Source organism: Rhinopithecus bieti, unplaced genomic scaffold (genome assembly GCF_001698545.2).
Source record: "Rhinopithecus bieti isolate Rb0 unplaced genomic scaffold, ASM169854v2 scaffold_23816, whole genome shotgun sequence".
Taxonomy (NCBI): domain Eukaryota; kingdom Metazoa; phylum Chordata; class Mammalia; order Primates; family Cercopithecidae; genus Rhinopithecus; species Rhinopithecus bieti.
The window spans coordinates 1,998,294-2,023,329 of NW_016811019.1; the positions used below are offsets into that span (position 1 = coordinate 1,998,294).

The following is a 25,036-nucleotide window of genomic DNA, read 5'->3' on the forward strand; positions in this document are numbered from 1 at the left end:
GGCAACTCCCAGCAACCTTCGTGAACGAAGCACATCCTGCTGCCCGGGCTCCTGAGCTGTTTGCCGTGCTGCGGAGATGCAGCCTTCAGCCGTGGATACCCACCCACTCCTCTACTTGGGCGTTGTTTTCACAGGCTGCTCTTCCCTGTAGCTTCAGAGAAGTAGGTCAAGTAGGTTAACTTGCTTTGAGGGAGAAGTACCAGGGGTTCAAGTCACCCAGCCTGGAGGCAGGAATCCTGGGTTCTATTGCTGACTTCACAGCTAATCCTCTGTGTGACAGTCATTAGGGGCCCATTCTCCCCTCTGGGTCTCCCTGGGCCCTTCTCTAGGTCCCACATTTTTTTTTTTTTTTCTGAAACTGTATTCCCTGGACTGTCATCTTCTTCCCTCTTCCCTCCCTCTGGCAGTTGCTCTAAAGCCGTTGGCTGCTCGAGGCTGGCGCCCTGGGCAAGAGGGGCTGCAGTTGTTGTAGTTGATGAGGAGGAGATAAGAGGTTTTTGTGCAGACACAGTTGAGCTGATGGGGCCGTGTGAGGCTGGAGTGTCAGGAAGCCAGACTCCTGTAACTACAGGACAGGCCCTGGTGATGTGATGACGGGGATGTGACGGGGATGCTGAAGCCCGGAATGCGAATGAGAGTTCCTGGGTTTTATGCAAGGGATGTAGATTCCCTCCCACTTCTAAGCCTCCCTTTCTGTGTCACGCAGGGAAATTCAGTCTCTGGTTCATATGGAAACTTGGGACCTCACTGTGCTGCTTGCTCTTGGCAGAGGATATCATTTGAGCTGTCACAGCAGAGGACCACGTTTACCAGGGTGCACTTTGGCCAAAGAATAATAACCTTTCTAAGGTTTAGTTCCTCTGGCCTGACCAAACCAATCCCAGGAGGCCCCTGGGTTCCAGTCAAGGTCACGAGGGAGGCCCACCATGGATGAGGCCTGGGGGAGCAGGGTGGAAATTAAGTGTCCAGGTGTGGTATGGATAGCCTGCAGCCCTCTCCAGTCCCTACCCTCCAAACCCAGTGATGGGGCACATGAAACAGGTGAGGCAGAGGAGCAAATGTGGGTCAAGGGCAGGAAGGGGCGTGAGGCTTTAGACTGCCAGGAACTCCGAACTGTACTTGACTTACAGCACGGTTGTGATGTGCACATCAGTGTGTGCCACAAGACAGCATGGTGTGGTGGAAAGAAAATGGATTTTGGACGGAGTGTCCTGGGTTTGAATCTCTGCTTGCCCATGTACTAGAGAGTAGTCTAACCTCTCTGGGCCTCAGTTTCCCAGATGTAAAATGGGAATAGTAGTACTTACCTTGCACAGGTGCTGAGAGAATTCCATGAGACAGACAACCTGTGTAAAGTGCCTGGCATAGACCTATCATATTAGGACACTCAGTAAATGTGATATCCTTTCTACTTGCCTTCCTGTCATACCCACCACCATGTTTTGGATTTCTGCAGCTAAAGTTAAGACCCTTTTAAAGATAGGAATCCCAATTCTCACTTTGCTTCCTTTTCATAGTTCACCTAAATGGCTGACTCTGTTCAGTGCCTCTTCATGGGCGCACTATTCTGGAGAGTGGGACCCTAGAGTTCCGCCCTTCAGTTTTTTTTTTTGGTTTGTTTGTTTTTGAGACAGAGGCTCGCTCTGTCACTCAGGCTGGATTGCAATGGTACGATCATGGTTCACTGCAACCTCCGCCTCCCAGTTTCAAGCGATTCTCCTGCCTCAGCCTCCCGAGTAGCTGGGACTATGGGCACCCGCTAGCACGCCCAGCTAATTTTTGTATTTTTAGTAGAGACGGGATTTCATCATATTAGCCAAGCTGGTCTTGAACTCCTGACCTTGTGATCCACCCACCTTGGCCTCCTAAAGTGCTGGGATTACAGGCGTGAGCCACCGTGCCTGGCCAGCCCTTCTGTTTTAGACTGTGAGCCCGAAGACTGAGCTCTTTCCCAGGCTCAGTTTCCTCATATACATAAAGCCACTGTCGTCAACTTCTACAGCACTATTTCCTGCAAATATTTTGTCTAAACACCTTGACTGCACCTCAGAGAAGCTGGGTATGGGCCGGATTCCTTTGCCACTGAATACATAGAGCCCAGAAAACAATGTTGGCTGCTAAGCCCCGGGGGGAGAACAGAGAATCAGAGCCTCTTTTCATGGTTCTCACAGGCCATATGACACACAGATGGGAGAAGCTGGCATCTGCAGGGCCAAAGGCCTCTGGCCAAGGCACCCATACCAAAGGGGACAGACTGGCCAAAGTGACCTTATCCCTGTCTCCTTAGGAACCACATTCTAGTGAGATCTGTTTGGTGACACAGGTTGGGAGCACGGATGTGGAGGCCTGCTCCAGGCCTGGTTCAGTCATGAGGATCCGGGTGCACCCTCCAATGGCTGGTGCTAACTACAGTTGCCAGATAAAACACAGGTAGAATCTGAGTTTCAGAAAACAAACAAAAAATGTTTTTAGTATGTCTCACATACTGCCTGTGGCGTACATTAGAAATCAGTCCTTATATATTTGAAACTCAAATTACATTGGGCATCTTGTATTTTTATTTTTTTGAGACAGAGTTTCACACTGTTGCCCTGGCTGGAGTGCAGTGGCGCGATCTCGGCTCACTGCAACCTCTGCCTCCTGGGTTCAAGCGATTCTCCTGCCTCAGCCTCCTGAGTAGCTGGGATTACAGGCACCTGCCACCATGCCCGGTTTTGTATTTTTAGTAGAGACGCGGTTTTGCGATGTTGGCTAAGCTCGTCTGCCAACCCTAGAGCTGACAGGAAGGCTTTTTGGGTTGGGCGGTTTTACAGGGAAAATTTTCTCTAACAGCATTTTTCCTTTACTCTCACATCACAACAATCAACGCAGAAGAGTTGTGACCAAATATGTGGGGGGTTTTCCCCACACACCAAGCAGCTGGGTGTCCTCTAATGCCGTTCTGACACTGAAAGATAGTGTCAGATCCCACAGTTGAGGGCTCAGTCCCCAAGACTGTTCCCCCTAACACCAGTTGTAAGTCCAGACCTCCAGAACTTCTGACCAACTGGCTTCAAGTTGGGGTTCCCGTGACCCCCTCTTCGGGTTCAATTAATTTGCTGAAGTGGTTCGCAGGGACTGAAATTTGCAAAGGTCAGAGATGGTAGAGGAAAGAGTATGGTAAGTGTGGTGTGCAAGCCCATCTGGTGGGAGCACAGTTGAGGAGGGAACGGGAGGTAGAAGCCAGGTGGGAAAGGAAGTCTGGGGCCCTGTTGGGAGGACCTTGAGTGCTGTGCTGTTATGATAGACAGTTTTCCTCCACAATTCCTGGCTCATAACTCCCATAGACCTTGTTACAGTCTTTTGTTGTAATATTGAGTGTGTTAGGCCACAGGAAACAAAATCTCTCCTTCTCCTGCCCTCCTTTCACCTGCCCCAAGGCAGGACTCTAATCTTTCCTGGCCTTTCCAATGGTCTTCTTAAGATAATTCCCAGAGAGGTTCCCACCCTGTACCCCCAGGGGAAGGAATGCTGACGTTATGAATCTTTCATAAAAACCCAAGAGGACAGGGTTCAGGGAGCTTTTGGATACCTGAACATATCGAGGTTCCTGGACTGTGGCGCCTGGGGGAGGGCCTGGAAGCCCTGTGCCCCTCCCCCCACACCTGAATGGTGGTTTTTTCTCTTTCCCTTCACGAAACTCTTCCCTGCTCCTTATATGAACCTCCATAGTCATTATAAGATTTTACGATAATTTTGACATGTCTCCCCGCTCCTAAGTACCTTCCACAGGGTCTAGCATGTCATAGGGAGTGATCGGTAAATGACTGATAGAAAGAACAAATTAAACCATCAGCCTTGTAAGTTATCTAAACAAAGATCTGTACTTCTCATGCAGAATAGACCATGTTTTTTTCTTGCCCAGTAATTTTTTTTTTTTTTTTTTTGAGTCGGTGTCTCGCTTTGTCACCCAGGCTGGAGTGCAGAGGCACAATCTCAGCTCACTGAAATCTCCGCCTCCCAGGCTCAAGCGATTCCCCTGCCTCAGCTTCCTGAGCTGCTGGGACTACAGGCATGCACCACCATGCCCGATTAATTTTTGTATTTTTAGTAGAGATAGGGTTTCACCATGTTGGCCAGGCTGGTCTTGAACTCCTGATCACAGGTGATCCTGCCTTGACCTCCCAAAGTGCTGGGATTACAGGTGTGAGCCACCAAGTCTGGCCTCAAGTAATGTTTTTATCAGTATTCATCTGGAATTCCTTGCTAGACCTTTCATTCTTTGAAGATAGACACTGTATTTCCTTCTGTACTGCAGACACCAATGTTTCATGAGTATATTTTGTGTTGAGCAGAATTGTGGGAAGGGAGTGTCTCTGGGTGATCATATCAAGCTAGAGCCGAGATTCTTCTTCCTGCTCTAGTTCAAGTCTGACTCTCAGTCAACCTCAAAGCCACCTGGCCTGGTCCTGGAACTGAAGAACAGAGACAGAGCTTATTTATGAGATGCAGTGAGTGTGTGCCCAGGGTGGGGGGTCTAGACTAAATGTGTGTTCCAGGAACCATCCCAGGGTTTCCCTTGGGGCTGGCATGCTGCTAAGAGAGTCAAAGAGGTCAAGGAACAAGAAGAAAACCTGGAAACAGCAAGAGAGTGGGGCACGGGCAGGAGGTGGAGGCCCAGACCAGAGAAAAATAGGAAATATAAGTTTTGAGGGCAACAGACTGAGCACTGTTTCAAGAGTCTGGCAACCTGGATTCTTTCTCTGGCTCTGTCCCTGCCTTGATCCATGAAGGAAGGAAAAAAATATACATGAGTGCCCACTGTATCATTTCATGTAGATTTTATTCAAGTTTCCCAACAGTCCTGCAGGAAGCTGGGGTTGAGAGAGTAGATCACTGGCCTACAGAAACACAGCCCAGCATAACAACATAAATTAACCTCTCAACGTTAAACGAAGTAAAATGAAGTTCAGTTCAGTTCTTAAGTATCTTTAAGTTCCTTTCTTCTCTAACTTCTTCTAGTAGAATATTTTTACCAGTAGAAAAAACAAACAAACAAACAAACAAAACCCAGACAACTCTCAACCATGGGGCAAGAAGAACTAAGAAATCGATGTTGAAAGGCCAGGAGGGTCAGGAGAAGTGGCTCAGGCCTATAATCCCAGCACTTTGGGAGGCCGAGGCGGGCAGATCACTTGAGGTCAGGAGTTCCAGACCAGCCTGACCAACATGGTGAAATCCCTTCTCTACCAAAAATTACAAAAATTAACTGGGCGTGGTGGCATGCACCTGTAGTCCCAGCTACTCTGGAGGCTGAGGTGGAAGAATCGTTTGAACCCGGGAGGCGGAGGTTGCAGGGAGCCGAGATCGCTCCACCGTACTCCACCGAGAGTACGGTGAGTACGAGACGAGAGTGAGACTCTACGTCGAAAAAAAAAAAGACAGGGGAACGTGTTCAGTGTAGAGAAGGCTGGATGAGAAGCCCAGGAAAGTCCTGAGCTAGCTTAGGAGAGATCTTCAGGTGTGGGGCATAGGCATGAGACCCTGCCTCTCTGTGCCTGTTCCTCACAGGGTCACTGCAGGTGCACAGCTGGAATTCAAGTCGGCCCTGGGGCTCAGCTAGAGAGGATCCTGGCGGCAAAGCTTGCGAATTACACATATAAATCGGGGAGAGGAAAAGCAAGCGGACTTCCTGCAGCCCTTGGGGGTTGGGAGTGGGGTGCGTTTCCTGCATCCCTGACCCGGGAAGGACGCTGTTTGGTGGTAGCAAGCACCTAGCCAGAGAGTGGCTGGGCACCTAGTAAGAGAGTAGCTCGTAGGGCGCAGCTGAGGGCTGGAGGGCTTCATCAGAGAATGGAGCTCAGCTAAGGTAGCCAGGAGAGGGTGGAGGTTATCCCCCAATTCCCATCCTTGTACCTCCGGCTTAGCCCACGCAACCTGGACAGAACTGGAGGAGGGGTGCACCTGCAGCTCCCAGCGCCCCGGCTGACCTCGAGGACCCCAGGTTAGGGAGAGCTTCCGAGCGCTCCAACAGGAGCTGGGAATTGGGGTGGGTAGCTCCGCAGGTGCACGCCGCAACCCTTAGGGCGACAGCCTCGGAAAAGGCGCATCTCAGGCTGTGGGTTTCTCGGGGGCGGGGCGCAGGGGCGGGGCGGGGCGAGGGGCTCGCAGCGCGGCCGCCGGTTGGGCCGAGCCCGCGGAGCGAGGGGCATCATCATTAGCATAGCCCCTGCCCCTGTGCGCAGGCCGGGGCCCAGCACGCCGAGGCGGACAGGCGGCCGCGGCCAGCCCGGGCGCCTGAATGGGCCCTGGCTGCGCCGGCTCGCGTCGGGCCGCCCGCGGCCGCCCCCGCGTCTGGGCTCCCTCCCGCCCGGGCCTCCTGTCGGCCGCCGCCAGCCCCCGCCCCGACTGTGAATGAAAGGCGGGCGCCGCCGAGGGCTGGCTGGGAACGCCGCTGCGACGCCGGCCTCCCGGGAGGCGCGCGCCCAGCCGAGATGTACGGTAAGGAGGGCTTCGCGCCCGGGCCCGAGCCCGCGGAGGCGACTCCGCACACTTCCCGGGCGCGAATCATTGTCCCCATGCGCGGCCCCGGCGCGGGGCCAGGCCGCCGACCCGGTGCCCGGCGGGGCTGTTGCGGTCGCTCTCTGCGCGCGCGTCTGCGCTGCGAAGACAAAGATGCCTCGGGCCGGGGACCCTGGGGTCCTCTCCAGGCCCGGCGCGTGTTGGTGCTGGGCGGTGGTCCTTCAGGGGGCGGAGGCTCAGGGGAAAGCGGGTCTCCTGGAGCCGAGCAGACCGGGAGTGCTGGAGGAGGTGGTCTTGTGGCAGCATTTGCGGAATTAACAAAAGCGGTTTGTGCCTGGTAGTTTTCTGCGGGAAGCCGGTCCAGGGCTGAGGGAGACGCCCGCGGCCGGTCGTCTGCGCGGCTCGGAGAAGGCGGGAGGCGGCGCCGAGGCCCTGGGAGCAGCCAGTGGCCGAGTCTTGTCTCGCCGGCCTGAATGGACTCGGCCTCTGCCTGCCCCTGCCGCCCTGCGGGATCCAGGTTCCCCAACTTGCAGATTTGTCCTCCGCAGTGATGAAAGGAGGAGACGCTGCCGAGAGTGCAGCACAGCCCTGACCTCTCCCCGCCTCCACCGTCATCCCCTCAACTGCGGTGCAACAGTTAGCCAGACCCTCACGATGCACGGCTTTGCTTGATCATTTGCCAGGAATCCCTCTGGTTTTGCAGGCAGTGTGGGTGAAGAAGAGAGAGCGCGTTGGGTCCCACAGTGCAGCTCTGATGAATGGAGCACTGGAGACCTAGACCAGTCTCGGAATGGACTGCATTCCCGAGCCTGCAGCCCATCAAGGGCTGTGCGTATGTGTGTGATCCCAGTAGATGTAAGTCCATGAAAACCCAGGTCTCTGGGAGCTCTTCTAGGGCCAGCAAAAGAATTGGAGCTGTGCTCACCTCCCACCCCCACTGCAAGGTAGGGGCTCAGGCTGCACTTGAGGGGTCAGTGTTTGGAGAAGAGTGCTTTCCCAATTTAACCCATCACTGAGGCTGCTCGGCTGCTCGGCTGCTCAGCTGCCTTGCTCCTGGAACAGACTGTGAGTCACAAAGTTTGTTAGAGGCAGAGGAAACTGAGCCTGGTGCAAAGGCTCAGCAATTGGTGGGCCCCCCTACTGAGAGAGAGCGAGAGAGAGAGAGAAAGAGACTGACTCAACTTTTTCATCAGTCTCCTTCCCTGCCCAGTTGCTCAAAAATACATTTGCATTTCTGATCCAGGGTGAGACATCAGCAGGTCCCCTCAGCAAGTACCATTTCTCTTGGACCAAGTGGGAGGAGGGGGAGGTTGGCCTGAGAGGCTGTGCTGCTGACCACTGGGGACTCTGGGGAAAGGTAACAAGGCGGTTGTGCTTTATAAGCCAGAGGTTGTGAGCTATATATATAGATATAGATATATATATATTTTTTACTCTCTCTGTTTTACCCCTATTCTTTTCTGCAGAGGGAGCAGCCTGAAGCTGCAGATCATTTGACCAAAGCATGTGACTGCAGGGGCACCTGCAGTGGGGAAGGAGTTAGGACAGGCTAATCAGAATGGGTCAGAATTAGGAACTGGGTTCTGCTGGACTGCCTTATTGTACTTAGCCCCAGATAATTTGAGATATCTGAAGGTGGGGGTCCCAGGCTGCCTCTGTTGTATGAAGCAAGACAAGGAAGAGCTGGATAGTCAGAAAGGTGAACTGGGGAGCCAATGCATCTGGGTGCTATTTTCAGACACATCACAGATTTTCATTTCTCTTTTATATTTTTATTTCCCCAGATGCAAACAGAGATGGTATTTACCCTGAATGGTTCATAGAAAGATTGTAATGGAGGAATCCTCTGGGCAGTTGCCTGCGGCAAAGGAAAGTCACACCAAGCTTGGGTGGGAAATTATTACTGAGTTGCTGGGTGCAGAGTCTGATCTTAGGAGGTGTGGGAGGGAGCCCACTCCCCCTGGTGAGGACTCAGCTGCCTGGATTTTAATATATTCCTGACTTTCATGAAAATAAAGGGTTTGTGTGATATTTAAAGTCATTTTCTCACCAGAAATCAATAGTGATGAAAAAAAGTGAGTAAGGAGGTCGAGGGGGAGCATGGAATTACACACTTCTTATAATTGCTATTTTCTTCTTATTTTACAAGTTATTTTTCCAGAGTGGCACAGTTAGATGGAACAAGGCAGAATGAAAACAGGGGCCTCCTGGCACTGTGCTTCTCCCCCTCCCACCTCCGCCATGCGTCCTATAGAGGCTCATTAGAAAAATACCACCAGGGGTTTTATTAACTGATGGGCAGAGAGTCCCCTGTGGAGCCAAAAGTCACCTAAGAGCTTTAGGTAAAGGTGTCCCTTGTCCACCCACCTTGGTGACTTGTGCCACTATAAATTTGTCTTCCCATCTTTCCAGCTCTGGAGAATCTCTATTTCCCATCCTTCCTCCTCCTCACCCTGCCTCTGCCCTCCACAGCTCAGCCTTCTTCGTTCTGCTTATGGGAGACTGGGAGCCCCATGTCTTTGCTGAAGGACACAGTGCTATCTAGGATAGAAGGAATCCTTGTTCTGGGGTCATCCCATCTTAATCCAGGAGCCCTTTGATGGCTGGGTGACCTTAGGCAAGTGGGATTGTCATTCAGAATTAAATCCCTGTATACAAAAATGAAATGCATGTCTGTCTACCTTCCAGGTCTGTTGTGAGCATCACAAGAGGTTCCGAGCTCCTGAAACTGGTTGCTCAAGAGCCTGTCCCCTTTGGGCCCCCTTGGACCTGTTCCCTCCTCTCTTCTCTGCCAACTCGGGCACAGGCCTGTTTGTATCACCTGCCACCCCCGCTTACACTCGCACATCACCTCGACTGTGCCAGTGCCAGGCCGCTGAGCCACTTCTCTTTCTCAGACTCACCCCAGCTGTCTCCTCACCACTCAGTCATCCCTAAACCCATCGCTTTCTGGAAATGGCTCTCCAAAAGGACACAGTGACTGCCCACAGTTTTGTGTGGGAATCCTATGAAGGCAGATTGACAAGGGACATGAAAAAATGAAAGCATTTTTACTGGGGTGGGAAGATCATTAGCAAATTCTCTGCAAAAATGGATTCCCATGAGCTTTTCCTTTTGTTAGTATTATACAGCTAAGGCTGGGCGCGGTGGCTCACGCCTGTTATCCCAGCACTTTGGAAGGCTGAGGTGGGCAGATCACCTGAAGTCAGGAGGTCAAGACCAGTCTGGCCAACATGGCGAAACCACGTCTCTACCAAAAGTACAGAAATTAGCCAGGCGTGGTGGCGGCACCTGTAATCCCAGCTACTCAGGAGGCTGAGGCAGGAGAATCGCTTGAACCTGGGAGGCGGAGGTTGCAGTGAGCTGAGATTAGCGCCACTGCACTCCAGCCTGGGAGACAAGAGCGAGACTCTGTCTCAAAAAAAAAAAAAATTATACAGCTAAGAGTTTCCCTGTTGCTCTCATGTGGGCTGGTGCATCCCATTTCCCCGCTGAGGTGAGACAGAGCTCTGAGAAATGCCACCGTCTGAATTAGGGCAGCCAGCTAGGAGGGACATTTGGAAAGGATTTCCCCAACCACAGTCTGTGCACCCCGATCCCACTAGCAGCAAAGCTGCCCTAATTCTTCCTCACCGCTGAGTGCTGCCTCATCCTCAGCAAATGCCTCTCGTCCCGCTTAGTGGTTGAGAATGCTGACTTTAAGGAAATAGCAACAGCGAACAACTTTTTGAAAATGTGCTTGGGCTGGGCACAGTGGCTTACGCCTGTAATCCCAGCACTTTGGGAGGCCAGGGTAGGTGGATCACCTGAGGTCAGGAATTTGAGACGAGCCTGGCCAACATGGTGAAACCCCATCCCTACTAAAAACACAAAATTAGTCAGGCATGGTGGCACACACCTGTAATTCCAGCTACCAGGGAGGCTGAGGCAGGAGAATTGCTTGAACCTGGGAGGCGGAGGTTGCAGTGAGCAGAGATAGCATCACTGCACTCCAGCCTGGTCCACAGAGCAAGACTGCATATCAAAACAAAACAAAACAAAACAAAATAAAACAAAACAAAAAACCACACCAAAAATGTGCTTGACGGAATCCTGTTTGGTGAGTGAGACTGTTGCCATAAGGGTGGAGAAACTACAGGGCAAGGCAGGCTCCCCCTGAGGGGCAAAGTCTTACCTCTGCAGGAATCTCCATGGACACCCTGCTCCTCCTCACCGGAGATCCCACAGCACATGTGCGCATGTGCACACACATGCATCAGCCTCCTCCCCCAGATCCTGAGGTTTCTGCAGCCCCAAGATGCCAGGTATGGCCTGTGCATGTGGGAGCTGTGTGCCCTTCCCCCTCCTACCCACCACTCCAACTCCTTTATTCCCCTTGAGAAGAGGGCCAGGTGAGCCTGTTTTCTCTCTTGCTGCTCACAGTTCAGTGAATACAAGTGGTCAAAGTTTTTTCTTGTACATAAATAAAAGTTAAGGTAATATTATATTACAGAAAATCTGGAAAAGAGTGGAGAAAAAAATCATCCACAATTTACCCGTTTAAAGCAGCCTTCTATATATGACATCAATTACCGCTCCGGTTTTGTGCTCACCTCCTCCAGTCCTTTCGTTGCTATTTCTTTTTGATCCTGGCTTCAAGGAGCACGAAGAACCCCACAGCCTGGGTCTGAACCCTAGCTCCCACCCTCGGGTAATCTTGAACCCGAGCATTTCTGAGCCTCTTTCCTGCCTCTGGAAAGATGACAGCCGTGTTTATCTCATGGCAGAGATGAATTAGGATAAGAGAGCTGCCCCCACTTTCCCTGCCCCTTTTCTTACCTCTCTTTTCTCTGTTTCTTAAATTTTTTTTTATTTTTTAATTATTTATTTATTTTGAGACAGTCTCGCTCTGTTGCCCAGACTGGAGTGCAGTGGCGTGGTCTTGACTCACTGCTACCTCCACCTCCCAGGTTCAAGCAGTTCTCATGCCTCAGCCTCCTGAGTAGCTGGGATTACAGGCACGTGCCACCACGCCTGGCTAATTTTTGTATTTTTAGTAGAGATGGGGTTTCACCACATTGGCCAGGCTGGTCTCGAACTCCTGACCTCACACTGATACACTCACGTTGGCCTCCCAAAGTGCTGGGATTATAGGTGTGAGCCACCATGCCTGGCCCTTACTTTTTCTTTTAAAGGCAAAAATAAAACAAATAAGAATTTATGTTCCATAAGATTAAGAACAGTACTGTAATACCGTTCCTTGTATCAAACAAAGGAAAAATGTAAAAAATCATCTAATCCCTCCAGAAAATCTAGAAAATACAGTAAACTATAAACATAATATTTACTGTTCTAGTATCTTTCTTTCCATGCGTTTGTTTAGGTGGTTGGAACCATTTTTTTATTTTAGAGACAGGATCTCACTCTCCCCCAGGCTGGAGTGCAGTGATGCTATCATGGCTTACTGTAGCCTTAACCTCCTGAGCTTAAGTGATCCTCCTGCTTCAGCCTCCTGAGTAGCTGGGACTACAGGCATGTGCAACCATGCCCAGCTAATTTTTTGTTTTTTGTAGAGATGGGGTCCCACTATATTGCCCAGGCTGGTCTTGATCTCCTGGCCTTAAGCGTTTCTCCCACCTCAGCCTCCCAAAGTGCTGGAATTACAGGCATGAACCACCACACCTGGCCTGGAATCATTCATTTTATATTGTTTTGTATCCTTTTTCTTTTTCCACTTGGCGCTAGAATATAAGCGTGCCCCACAAGTTAGTACACTCATTGGCTATCATTTTTAATGTCTATGTAATGGTGCACGGAAAGGATGTATAATTTTGTTATTGTACATTTAGGGGTGTTTCTATATTACTGCCCCTGGAGAAGTACTTGGTACTCAAAGCTTTCTGTGAACTTTGGATTTTTTCCCTAGACTGTAGCCCTTCTAATGGATTGGTCAAGGTATATAAACATTTTAAGACTAGTTACATATTGTCCAATTATTTTCAGTTTGTATCCATTATACTCCTACTAGCAGTTATAAAATCACCTATCTCCCTGTACTCTCAAGAGCATTCAAGATTAAGATTTTTTCCCCTGGTACTTGCTAATTTGATAGAAAATGTATATCACTTTAACTTACATTCTTTATTATTAGTGAACCACTTCTTTGTCTTCTAACTATTTGCGTGTTAGTAAATTGTCATGGGAGTATGAGTTATTAACTACTTGCCTGTCTTTTGCTGTCTGCTCTGTGTTTGGAAGGGATATAGACTAGGGATATAAGCTGTCAAGTATTTATGGAATAGCAGCTATGTATGATACTACAGAGGCCATCATGAGGGATGGAAGAATATATAAAAGTAGTTTCTGTCAAGAACATTAGAATTTAACTGGGCAAACAAGTTATAAAACATGCAAACAATTAAATGATACAAAGTTCAGTAAAATTGCACTGTTCTGCGAAGTGGAATGGAGTTACTCATCAGGTGTTCAGCCAGCAGTATCTTGAAGTGGAAGAGACCCGTGCGAGGTGGAGTCATCTGGGCAGGCTTCAGAAGCAACAGCCATTTCTCCTCTACGGAGGAGTAGAGAAGGGAGGTGGGTGTGGCTGGTGGAGGCACCAATGTGAGGAAGTGTGTGTGGAGGTGGGGATGGAGAAGACCTGTCCAGGGAGAGTCGGGGGGCTGCCTGGGTTTGAGCAGAGTTTAAGGGGAGAATTATGTGATCGATGAGGAGATAGGCCAGTCGCGGTGGCTCACGCCTGCAATCCCAGCACTTTGGGAGGCCAAGGCAGGCAGATCACCTGAGGCCAGGAGTTTGAGACCAATCTGACCAACATTGTGAAACCACATCTCTACTAAAAAAAAAAATACAAAATTAGCGGGGTGTGGTGGTGCATGCCTGTAATCCCAGCTACTTGGGAGGCTGAGGTAGGAGAATCACTTCAACCCGGGAGGTGGAGGTTACTGTGAGCCGAGATTGCGCCACTGCATTCCAGCCTGGGCAACAAGAGTGAAACTCCGTCTCAAAAAAAAAAAAAAAAAAAAAAAAATAGATAAGGAGATAATGTCAAGATAAGGAGTTTGCACTCATTCCTGTGAGCAGTGGGAGCCATTGATGGTTTGAAACTGTTGAAGGACTGATTTGCTCAAGTGATGTGAAGTGAAATCAAGCCGGGGGCAGCTGTGCAGGGTGGTGGGAGGTGATGTAAAAATGAAGAGAAGCAGAGGAGGAGACAGTTGTTGCAGCCACAGGTGGTGGCCTAAGGAGCAAGAAAGCTTTGGACCACAAGTTTCTGTGCATATGCAAAGGATGATGTTGGCTCCTTTAAAAAAAAACCTTTGTGTGGGGGTGCGGGGGTAAGGGTGAGGAAAAGGTGAACTGAAACTTAAAAAAATTTTTTTCCATGGTACATAAAATGGGGTTATATAAGCAGTTATTTTAAAAAGTTGATTTTAAAATAGAAAATAAATTACCTAGAGTTATACATTTATTCTAAAGAAGATTTGGGGCATATGTTTTACACACACATGACAATACATAAAGAGATCAAAGCAAAGAAAATCTTACACAAAAAAAGCCAGGAATAAAGTCATTTCAGAGAAAAAAAAGCAGGCTATGTTGCAAATTCCATTTTGAGCTTACTGTAGGCCAAAATTAAGAGGGGGAAAGTCATTTACAAGATTCATTAGCATTGTAAAATTAATGAGATTGCCTAGGACGAATACAGCTTTTTTGGGATGCTAAGATTTGAGAGGAATTCATCCTAGAAGAGGAGATACTGCCTAAACCTTGGTCTAAATTAGATATTTCTTTTGAAAATATAGTCACCTTAATCTGCTCTTTATCCATTTGCATGGTATTAAGTTTGGTCCAAATGCGAGTTTGTGGAGAGGATGAGTGACTGATTTCCCTCGGTGAAATTGCCACTGACCCTGCTCTCAGCTGCCTCCTGGTTTGCTCACGGAGGCTCCAGTCCCTTTGCAATTGTGGATATGATTTCTCTTTTTTTCCTTCTTTTTTTTTGAGATCGAGTCTCACTCTGTTGCCCAGGCAGGAGTACAGTGGCATGATCTCAGCTCACTGCAACCTCCGCCTCCTGGGTTCAAATGATTCTCATGCCTTAGCCTCCCAAGTAGCTAGGACTACAGGCGTGAGCCAGCATGCCTGGCTAATTTTTTTGTATTTTTAGTAGAGACAGGGTTTCACCCTGTTGGCCAAGCTGGTCTTGAACTCCTGACCTTAGGTGATTCACCCACCTCAGCCTCCCAACGTGCTGGGATTACAGGCGTGAGCCACCGTGCCTGGCCTGATTTCTCTTTTGATGGATGATGTGATCTTCTGAGATCTCTCACTGAGAAGCTGTTCTTGCTTTCACTATCTCAGGAGGCCATCTGGTCACACTCCTTTGCATACCGTATTTTAATTCACTGTATGGCCATTCATCACTAATATTTCTCTTGTTTCCCCCAGTAAACTGTAAGCTCCATGAAAGCAGATAATACATTTCTCTTTTGTGGTTTTTTTTGAGACACAGTCTCGCTGTGTCGCCCAGGCTGGAGTGCAGTGGCGCAGTCTCAGTTCACTGCAACCTCTGCCTCCCGGGTTCAAGTGATTCTCCTGCCTCAGCCTCCCAAGTAGCTGGGATTACAGGCACGCACCACCACGCCTGGCTAGTTTTTGTATTTTTAGTGGAGACGGAGTTTCACCATGTTGGCCAGGCTGGTCTTGAACTCCTGACCTCAGGTCATCCGCCCACCTCGGCCTCCCAAAGTGCTGGGATTGGCTGGGTTTGGCGGCTCACTCCTGTAATCCCAGCCCTTTGGGAGGCTGAGGTGGGTGGATCACCTGAGGTCAGGAGTTCGGGACCAACCTGGCCAACATGGTGAAACCCTGTCTCCACTAAAAATACAAAAATTAGCTGGGTGCGGTGGCACATGTCTGTAATCCCAGCTACTCAGGAGGCTGAGGCAGGAGAATCGCGTGAACCTGGGAGGCAGAGGTTGCAGTGAGCCTAGATCACACCGCTGCATTCCAGCCAGGACAACAAGAGTGAAACTTAGTCTCCAAAAAAAAAAAAAAAAGAAAGAAAAGAAAAGAAAGTGCTGGGATTATAGGCATGAGCCACTGCACCTGGCAGAGAACACATTTCTCTTGTTCTCTACTGCATCTTTAGGGCACAGAACACTGCCTGGTCCTCAAAAACCGTGTTGAATGGTCCTCAAAAACCATGTTGAATGAATGCATTCTGAGCGAGGCATCATCTTTTTCATTTGCTTCTTTGTAACTTCTGACTCACTCTATATATTTCAGCCTCAGGTGGGTTCTGAATAACAGCACAGTTACTGTTAATGTGGCTTCCATTCATTGGGCACCACTGTGTGCCAGGCAGAGTTCTTTTTTTTGAGATGGAGTCTTGCTCTGTCACCCAGGCTGAAGTGCAGTGGTGCGATCTCTGCTCACCACAACCTCTGCCTCCTGGGTTCAAGCGATTCTCCTGCCTCAGCCTCCTGAGTAGCTGGGATTAACAGGTACACGCCACCCTGCCTGGCTAATGTTCTTGTATTTTTAGTTGAGACGGGGTTTCACCATGTTGGTCAGGCTGGTCTTGAATTCCTGATCTCATGATCTGCCCACCTTGGCCTCCCAAAGTGCTGGGATTACAGGCGTGAGCCACTTTGCCAGGCCTGTGCCAGGCAGAATTCTAAGCACTTTTTTTATGGAGATAAATTTGTCTGTACTAAGCAGTTTTTATGTCTTATATAATCTTTCCCAAACCCTATGATGAGGGATTAGTATTCCCATTTTAGAAATGAGAAAACTGAGGTGTTGAGAGGTTTAATAACTTCTCCATGGCCACCCAGTTATGTGAAAAGTCTGGGATTTGAACCTCAGCATTCCAGCTCTGGAGTGTGGACTCAGCCTCCTGTCACACTGTCCCTAGAACATTCTGAATAGTCCAGAGAACACAAGTCTTTCCTCTGTGGAGCTCACTGTACTTCAGACTCATGCATTATTAATAATTTGGGAAGGGCAAGAGAATGTAAGACACAGGCCTGAAGGTCCCAGGCCAGTCAACAGCGAGGCTGCGAGCTATCACTTCTGGATCACTTCTCTCACTTCTCACTCTTGGCACCTTTCCCACCTCCCTTACTTTACTTTGTCAAAGAGAAAGAAGGGCCCCAGGAAGAGCTTTGGGGACCACAGTGAGGATAGGTCCTGAGAGGCCAGAGAGCAGGCTGAGGAGGATGGAAGACAACGCAAGCACCGACAATGGCCTGGAAAGAAAGCGTGGACATGCCTTTCAGAGACAGGCAGACTGCAGAGTGGGGTGTCACCACCAAGACTGGGTCACACACACACCTGATGGGCAGTGTTCTTAGAGATGGGTTCCATGGTCAATCAGTGCTTGGCCTGGAGAAGAGCAGAAACCGGGAACCTGGCATTGCAGGAGGAGCTTCTGCTCTTCTGATGGTTTGGGTGTGAATTAAAACTCCTGCCCTGGCCAGGCACAGTAGCTCATGCCTGCAATTCCAGCACTTTGGGAGGCTGAGGTGGGCAGACCATGAGATCAAGAGATTGAGACCATCCTGGCCAACATGGTGAAACCCCATCTCTACTAAAATACAAAATTAGCTGGGCATGGTGGCGTGTGCCTGTAGTCCCAGCTATTCAGGAGGCTAAGGCAGGAGAATCGCTTGAATCCGGGAGGCAGAGGTTGCAGTGAGCTGAGATTGCACATTGCACTCTAGCCTGGTGACAGAGCGAGACTCTGTCTCCAAAAAAAAAAAAATTTAAAAAAAGAACCAAAAAACACACAAATGAAAAATACCTCCCCTTCATCTTCAGGTCCAGGCAGCAATTTGTGCTTCTAAGAGGTGGAGCTGGGACCGGGCTGTGTGGTGCAGGCCCAGTCCTGTGCAGATCCCTTATCCCTAGACAGCAAAGCTGTGCAGTCCATGGGTTAGGCTGGAATTGATGGACACATGGTGGTCCAAGTCCCAGATGACCATCTTCCAGCCAGAGGGCCCTGAACATTTAGTTCGTCTTTGTCTAAGCTCATTCCTCCCCCTGGAGAGGTGGAATAATTAGTCCGCCCCACTCGTGAGGGTGTATGAGGGGGATCAAATGAGATAATATCTATGTACATGGACTTATATTGCATGACACCGTACCTGTGAAAGGTGACATTATTACCATGCAAGTAATTCAGTAATTCTTTTTTTGGAGATGGAGTTTCCCTCTGTCACTCAGGCTGGAGTACAGTGACGTGATCTTGCCTTACTGCAACCTCTGCCTCCAAGGTTCAAGGGATTCTCCTGCCCCAGCCTCCCAAGTAGCTGGGATTACAGGTGGCTGCCACCATGCCTGGCTAGCTTTTTGTATTTTTAGTAGAGACGGGGTTTCGCCATGTTGGCCAGGCTGGTCTCAAACACCTGATCTCAGGTGATCCGCCTGCCTCGGCCTCCGTAAGTGTTGGGATTACAGGCATGAATCACTGTACCTGACCCATGCAAGTAATTTTTATGGATGCTTCTGGAATATAGCCATACCCTTTCCAGAAAGTGACAGTCCCTGCATATAAGGATGAGTGTGTCATATATAGGCTGTATTTGTTAATGAAAATCCTTAGAAGGGTCTGGGTAGTAAGAACATAGAAACAGGGCTCCTGAGATACTGAGGAGCCTGCCTGAGTGCTGTCTGTCCACCCTGAGAGGGGACGACCATGAACCGATCACCTTGAATACGTCCTCATCCTCTAGAGGGCTGCCCGCAGGTCAGCAGTCCATGACTGTGTCCCTCTCATCTCTGCACTGGAAAGACAAGAAAATCTCTTAAGCCACAAAGAGGACAGAGGTGACATCTTTATCTAAATCCTTATGCAATTCTAAATTCGTATGCATGACTAAAATTTTGCAATGTTTATTCCATGCCATTCTATTCATTATCTCAATTCAGAAGAACTCTTTGGAGGTGGATGTCATCATCATTTCTGTGGTTGGGAGGAGAACGCTGAGATTCAGGAGTTCAATAACTTGCCCAAGGTCATGCAGCTGGTTCAAGTCTGTTCACTCCATTGCCTCCTAAGCAAGCATTCACAGAGCTTCATGTGACATTAAAACACTGCCTTGTGCCTGATGGCAACTGCACATGTCTTATGCCAAACAGCAAATTTTACTATTAGAGAACTCTAAATTGAATATTTTCATAGATTTTACATAGATAACTTATGGCCTTACATCTAGGACTTGGGTTATACAAGTCCCTCATTGGGGACCCACAGGGCCTTTTAAGCTTGGTGCGCTATAGTACGTCCTTTATCCTGACAGAGTGGTTTGTCTATAAATCTGAGAATTAGGGTTCCTAGATTCAAACGCTAACTGTCTTATTACCGTGCAGAAGGTCCTAGATAACCTTAAGCATTCAGAAGCCAGGAGTCTTGAATCTTAGCTTGGCCGAGCTCCCATCCCACCCTTGGTGTAGCTATTCATAAAGACTTCATTTCCTCACTTTCTTTTAGCTGGGTAAAAGAAATACTGTTTGTGCATTGCATGAAGGATAATCCCTAAATTACAAGAACGTTTATAAAGACCTTGCCTGAAGATCTTGTAGAAAGGAATGACTTACAATGAAGGGATGCATCCCTAGCACCTTATAGCTGCTCACAGCGTGTGCAGGAGGGATGCTTCTACAGCAGAAGCATACAGGGTGGATGCTGGGAAAATCTAGAGCTCTGCAGGCTCCCTCCAGGTCTCCTCTACTGTATCTTAGAGTTTACTGTTGTCATTTATTTCTTTACACAACAGATCAGTGAACCTCTTGAGGACACTATCTTAATCAGCTTTGTTTTTCCTAGCATCTAACAAGGAACTTTGCTATGTAGTAGTAAGAGTCCAAATGTTTGCATCTGACTATAAAATAATGATACATATCATCCGTTCGTCTATACCTACATAGCAGCCGGTGTTTCCAGGATATCAATGAACATGGGCTGGGGATTTATCCAAGGTCAGAGAGAGTCCTGTAGTGACAGCAATAATATTTTGTCATCTCAACATATCTTTTCATGGATTTTTGTTCCAAATAAATAAAGAATATACTAGAATACAGCCATTTGAGTTTTCCTCCACACTTGGAGGCATTGGTTGCAGACACAGCCCCTTGGCCTTTCTGCTGAAACGGTTAAGGCTGTTAGAAGGACTTCTCATGTATTTCCTCCTTGGTTTCTGGCACTCAGGATAAATGTCACAGTCTTTTCTTCTGAAAGGAAGGTCATTTAATGGTATAATTATGGATAAGTCTCTATTTTGATTTCCATTCATATTACTTGTGCTTTTTTTTCTTTACAAAACAAGAATGATGAAAAGGCCCTTTGAGGCAGAGGCAGTAAATGTCTGTATCTCGTTGCCTAGAAGCAGCCAGCTGGAATGTTCCTGATAAACCACTATGCAGCCTTGTGCACCTTCAGCTTGTGTGCAGTAGCAGGTCTTCAGGTCATATACAGACAAAGCAAAAGAGGGAAAAACAGCAGGGTCTTCCCATTGCTGTCATCCAGCTCCTAAAAGTGCCTGATCATACAGGCAGGCCTGGGCCCAGCAGCTGGCAAATACAGTAAGCACGTCTGACTGTCCAAAAGCTTTTCCACAGGGCTGCTCAAAACGTCCTCCTCTCCCCCAGACAGCACTCTCAGAGAGTAGGCTGAGTGTTCTGGAGAGGCATGGGTGGCACTGGGAGGCGCCAGCACTGTCCTTCTATTTTATCAAGGACATTTCTGGACAAGGGGTAGAGTTGGCCATTAGAGGTGATTGCTGTGTAAATTTGGGCAAGATTCTCAACCTCTTTCAGCTTCAGTTTCACCATCCGTAAACTCAGAGAGCTGGAATGAGTGGGCTGGAAGGGTTCTCCAGCTCTTCTGTTCTGCAGCTGAGGCACCCGGGGCTGGGGGTACAGCCAGAGTAGAAGTTTTCAGAAGATCCCAGAGGGAATGTAGGTGCTGCCATCTCAGGTTCTTTATGTAACCTGGCTATGCGTGAATTTCCTCATTGGTAAGACAGGGATAATGCTCCCTTTGTGAATTCAGTGTCTGTCTGTCTAATGGCATGACCCCCACTGGTGTAGCGGTAGATAGGAGCCGTGTCCCTTCCAAGTGCTGGTGCTACAATTCTTGCTCTGCATGCATTTTAGTTTCACAAAACTTCTGCATGGTGGGTATGCCTTTCCCTCCTTCCTCTGCCATTTTCAGATAAGTTAAATGCCTTGTGCAAGTCACCCAGATTGTTAAGTGGCATGGCTAAGAAAAAAAAACAGGTCTGTTTTATTCCAATGCTCTTCTCTTATATCCCACAGATTCTTATTGAAAACACCATTATTAGGCTAGACGTGGTGGCTCACGCCTGTAATCCCAGCACTTTGGGAGGCTGAGGCAGGTGGGCCACCTGAGGTCAGGAGTTTGAAACCAGCCTGACCAACATGGAGAAACCCCATCTCTACTAAAAATACAAAAATTAGCTGGGCACATGCCTGTAATCCCAGCTACTCAGGAGGCTGAGGCAGGAGAATCGCTTGAACCCGGGAGGTGGAGGTTGTAGTGGGCCGAGATTGCACCATTGCACTCCAGCCTGAACAACAAGAACGAAACTCCGTTTACAAAAAAAAAAAAAAGAGAGAGAGACCATTATCAATTGAGCTACAGTAAAATTAAAAACTTTTGTGCATCAAATGATGCTTTTCAACAGTGAAAGGCAACCTACAGAATGGGAGAAAATATTTGCAAATAATATTTACAAATAAATATTTACAAATAATATCCTGGATAATAGGTTAACCTCCAGAATATATAAAGAAAAGAGCACGTAAAGCTCAACAAAAACAAGCAACTTTGATTAAAAATGGGCAAAGGATTTGACTAGGCATTTCTTCATAAAAGATACATAGCTGGGCATGGTGACCTGTATCTGTAGTCCTAGCTACTCCAGATGCTGAGGCGGGAGGATCACTGGAGCCCAGGAGTTCTGGGCTGTAGTTCACTATGCCAGTCTGGTGTCTGCATTAAGTTTGGCATCAATATGGTAACCTCCAGAGAGCAGGGGACCACCAGGTTACCTAAGGAGGAGTAAGCCAGCCCAGGATGAAAACGGAACAGGTCAAAACTCTCATGCTGATTAGTAGTGAGCTTGAGCCTGTGAATAGCCACTGCACTGCAGCCTGGGCAACAGCGTGAGACCCTGTCTCTTTTAAAAAAGAAGTGGCCGAGAAGCATATGAAAGACACCTAACATCACTCATCATTAGGGAAATAGGAATCAAAACCACAGTGAGATACTACTTCACACCCATTAGGATGGCTATTATCAAAAAAAGCAGAAAATAAGCAAGTGTTGGCCAGACGTGGTGGCTCACGCCTGTAATCTCAGCACTTTGAGAGGCTGAGGCAAGCAGATCACCTGAGGTCAGGAGTTCGAGACAAGCCTGGCCAACATTATAAAACCTTGTCTCTTCTAAAAATATAAAAATTAGCCGGGCAGGGTGGTGAGTGCCCGTAGTTTCAGCTACTCAGTAGGGTGAGGCACAATAATTGCTAATTGCTTGAACCCTGGAGGCGGAGGTTGCATTGAGCCGAAATTGCGCCACTGCACCCCAGCCTGGGCGACAGAGTGAGACTCTGTCTCTAAAACAAAACAAAACAAAACAAAAAAAACAATAACCAAGTGTTGGTGAGGATGTGGAGAAATTGGAACCATCACTGTGTACGGGTAGTGGGAAAAAATGGTGCAACTACTATGGGAAACAGTATGGCGACTCCTCAAAGATGAAAAATATAATTACCATATGATCCAGCAATCCCACTAATAGACATAAACCCTAAAGAAATGAAAGCAGATTTTTTTTTGAGATGGAGTCTTGCTGTGTCTCCCAGGCTGGAATGCAATGGCACGATCTCGGCTCACTGCAGTCTCCGCCTCCTGGGGCCAAGCCATTCTCTTGCCTCAGCCTCCCGAGTAGGTGGGATTATAAGCATGCTAATTTTGTATTTTTAGTAGAGACGGGATTTCACCATGTTGGTCAGGCTGGTCTCAATCTCCTGACCTCAGGTGATCCACCTGCCTGGGCTTCCCAAAGTGCTGGGATTACAGGCATAAACCACCACACCCGGCCAATATTCAGTCTTAAAAAAGAAGAAAATCTTGACACATGGTACAACATGGCTGAACCTTGAAGATATTATGGTGAGGGAAATAAGCCAGTCACACAAGGACAAGTAGTGTATGATTCCACTAGTATGAGGAAGCTAGAGTAGTCAAATTCATAGAGCCAGAAAGTAGAATAGAGGTTACCAGGGAATGGGGGGAGGGGAGAATGGGGAATTGTTGTTTACAGGTTAGAGTTTCAGTTTTGCAAGATGAAAAGAATTTTGGAGATAGATGATGATGATGGTTGTGCAACAGTGTGAATGGACTTCATGCCACTGAACTGTACTTTTAAAAATGGCTAAAATGCCAGGCATGGTGGCGCATTCCTGTAATCCCAGCTACTTGGGAAGCTGAGGCAGGAGAATCGCTTGAACCCAGGAGGTAGAGGTTGTGGTGAGCCAAGATCATGCCATTGTGCTCCAGCCTGGGCAAGAAGAGCGAAACTCTGTCTCAAAAAAAAAAAAAAAAAAAAAAAAAAAGACTAAGATGGGCCAAGTGCAGTGGCTCACGCCTGTAATCCCAGCACTTTAAGAGGCCGAGATGGGCGGATCACAAGGTCAGAAGTTCGATACCAGCCTGGCCAACATGGCGAAACCCCATCTCTACTAAAAATGCAAAAATTAGCCAGGCATGGTGGTGCACGCCTGTAGTCCCAACTACTCAGGAGGCTGAGGCAGGAGAATTGCTTGAACCTGGGAAACGGAGGTTGCAGTGAGCTGAGATCACACAATTGCACTCCAACCTAGGTTACAGAGCAAGACTCTGTCTCAAAAAATAAATAAATAAATAAAAAAGGCTAAAATGGCAAATTGTATATTATGTATATTTTACCATAATTTTTTAAAAAAACGTTTTCATACACACGTTATCAGAGTTAATCATACCCTTTGCCAATGGCATGGATCAGACCACGTTGATGGCTTTGTGTAGTCACTTTATTGCTCAGGGGTGTCTATAAAAAGAGACTCAGAAGCTGGCATCTTCATATTCTTTGGATCTCTGGAAAACTCTTCCAACTCAAATTAAGACTATCATTAAAGTGCCATTTTTTTCAGTAAAGAAAGTTTAAATAAAATTAAGAGAATGTCTACTACTGTGTTTTGTGAAAGTGGCTGGAGGAATAATTGTCAAAATTGGAGTACCTGTTAGGGGTGGTCTGAGTTCATGGCAAATGGGCTATTCACCTTGGGGAGGGGGCAATATCAAAAAACTAGCCGCTGTCTGCCGGGCGCGGTGGCTCACGCCTGTAATCCCAGCACTTTGGGAGGCTGAGGTGGGCGGATCATGAGGTCAAGAGATCAAGACCATTCTGGCTAACACGGTGAAACCCCATCTCTACTAAAGATACAAAAAATTAGCCCAGTGTGGTGGCGGGTGCCTGTATTCCCAGCCACCCAGGAGGCTGAGGGAGGAGAATAGCGTGAACCCAGGAGGCGGAGCTTACAGTGAGCTGAGATCATGCCACTGCACTCCAGCCTGGGCGACAGAGCGAGACTCTGTCTCAAAAACCACACAAACAACAACAAAAAAACCCCAAAAACTAGCCACTGTCCTTCTGAGTGACAAAACCGAGGTACCGCGAGAGACCCACGTGACTGCCGATGGAAAGAAGAGGGCCAGGCATATTCCACATAAGAGAATAAATGTGAATTCCAATGTTGGCTCCAACTCAGCCACAGGGGTTGGCACCTTGAACTGGAGGATAATTTTTTTTTTTTTTTGAGACAGTCTCACTTTGTTGCCCAGGCTGGAATGCAGTGGTGCAATCTTGGCTCACTGCAACCTCTGCCTCCTGGGTTCAAGTGATTCTCATGCCTCAGCCTCCCAAGTAGCTGGGACTGCAGGCATGTGCCACCACACCCAGCTAATTTGTGTAGTTTTGGTAGAGACAGGGTTTCACCATGTTGGCCAGGCTGGTCTTGAACTCCTGAGCTCAAGTAATCCCCTTGCCTCAGCCTCCCAAAGTGCTGGGATTATAGGTGGGACACACTGTGCCCAACCTGGAGGTTGATTTTTGATCGAGCTGCCTCTCACACGGGCAATGTAGATGGCCTCCTCAGAAGTGAACAGTAATGAGCTTTATTTATTTATTTATTTATTTTATTTTTTTTGAGACGGAGTCTCGCTCTGTCGCCCAGGCTGGAGTGCAGTGGCCGGATCTCGGCTCACTGCAAGCTCCGCCTCCCGGGTTTACGCCATTCTCCTGCCTCAGCCTCCAGAGTAGCTGGGACTACAGGCGCCTGCCACCTCGCCCGGCTAGTTTTTTTGCATTTTTTAGTAGAGATGGGGTTTCACCGTGTTAGCCAGGATGGTCTCGATCTCCTGACCTCGTGATCCGCCCGTCTCGGCCTCCCAAAGTGCTGGGATTAC

The 25,036-nt window shown here is 48.4% G+C and overlaps 1 protein-coding gene across 1 annotated transcript in view; it reads left to right on the top strand.

The window, feature by feature from the left end:
• Nucleotides 1-6,355: 6,355 nt before the first annotated feature.
• The window catches only part of EFR3B (EFR3 homolog B), a 114,686-nt gene continuing 96,005 nt past the window's right edge, over nucleotides 6,356-25,036 (top strand). The window contains exon 1 of the mRNA XM_017893387.1: nucleotides 6,356-6,480. Coding sequence (XP_017748876.1) covers nucleotides 6,474-6,480 — 7 coding nt within the window. The 5' untranslated portion in view covers nucleotides 6,356-6,473. The remainder of the gene's footprint in view (nucleotides 6,481-25,036) is intronic.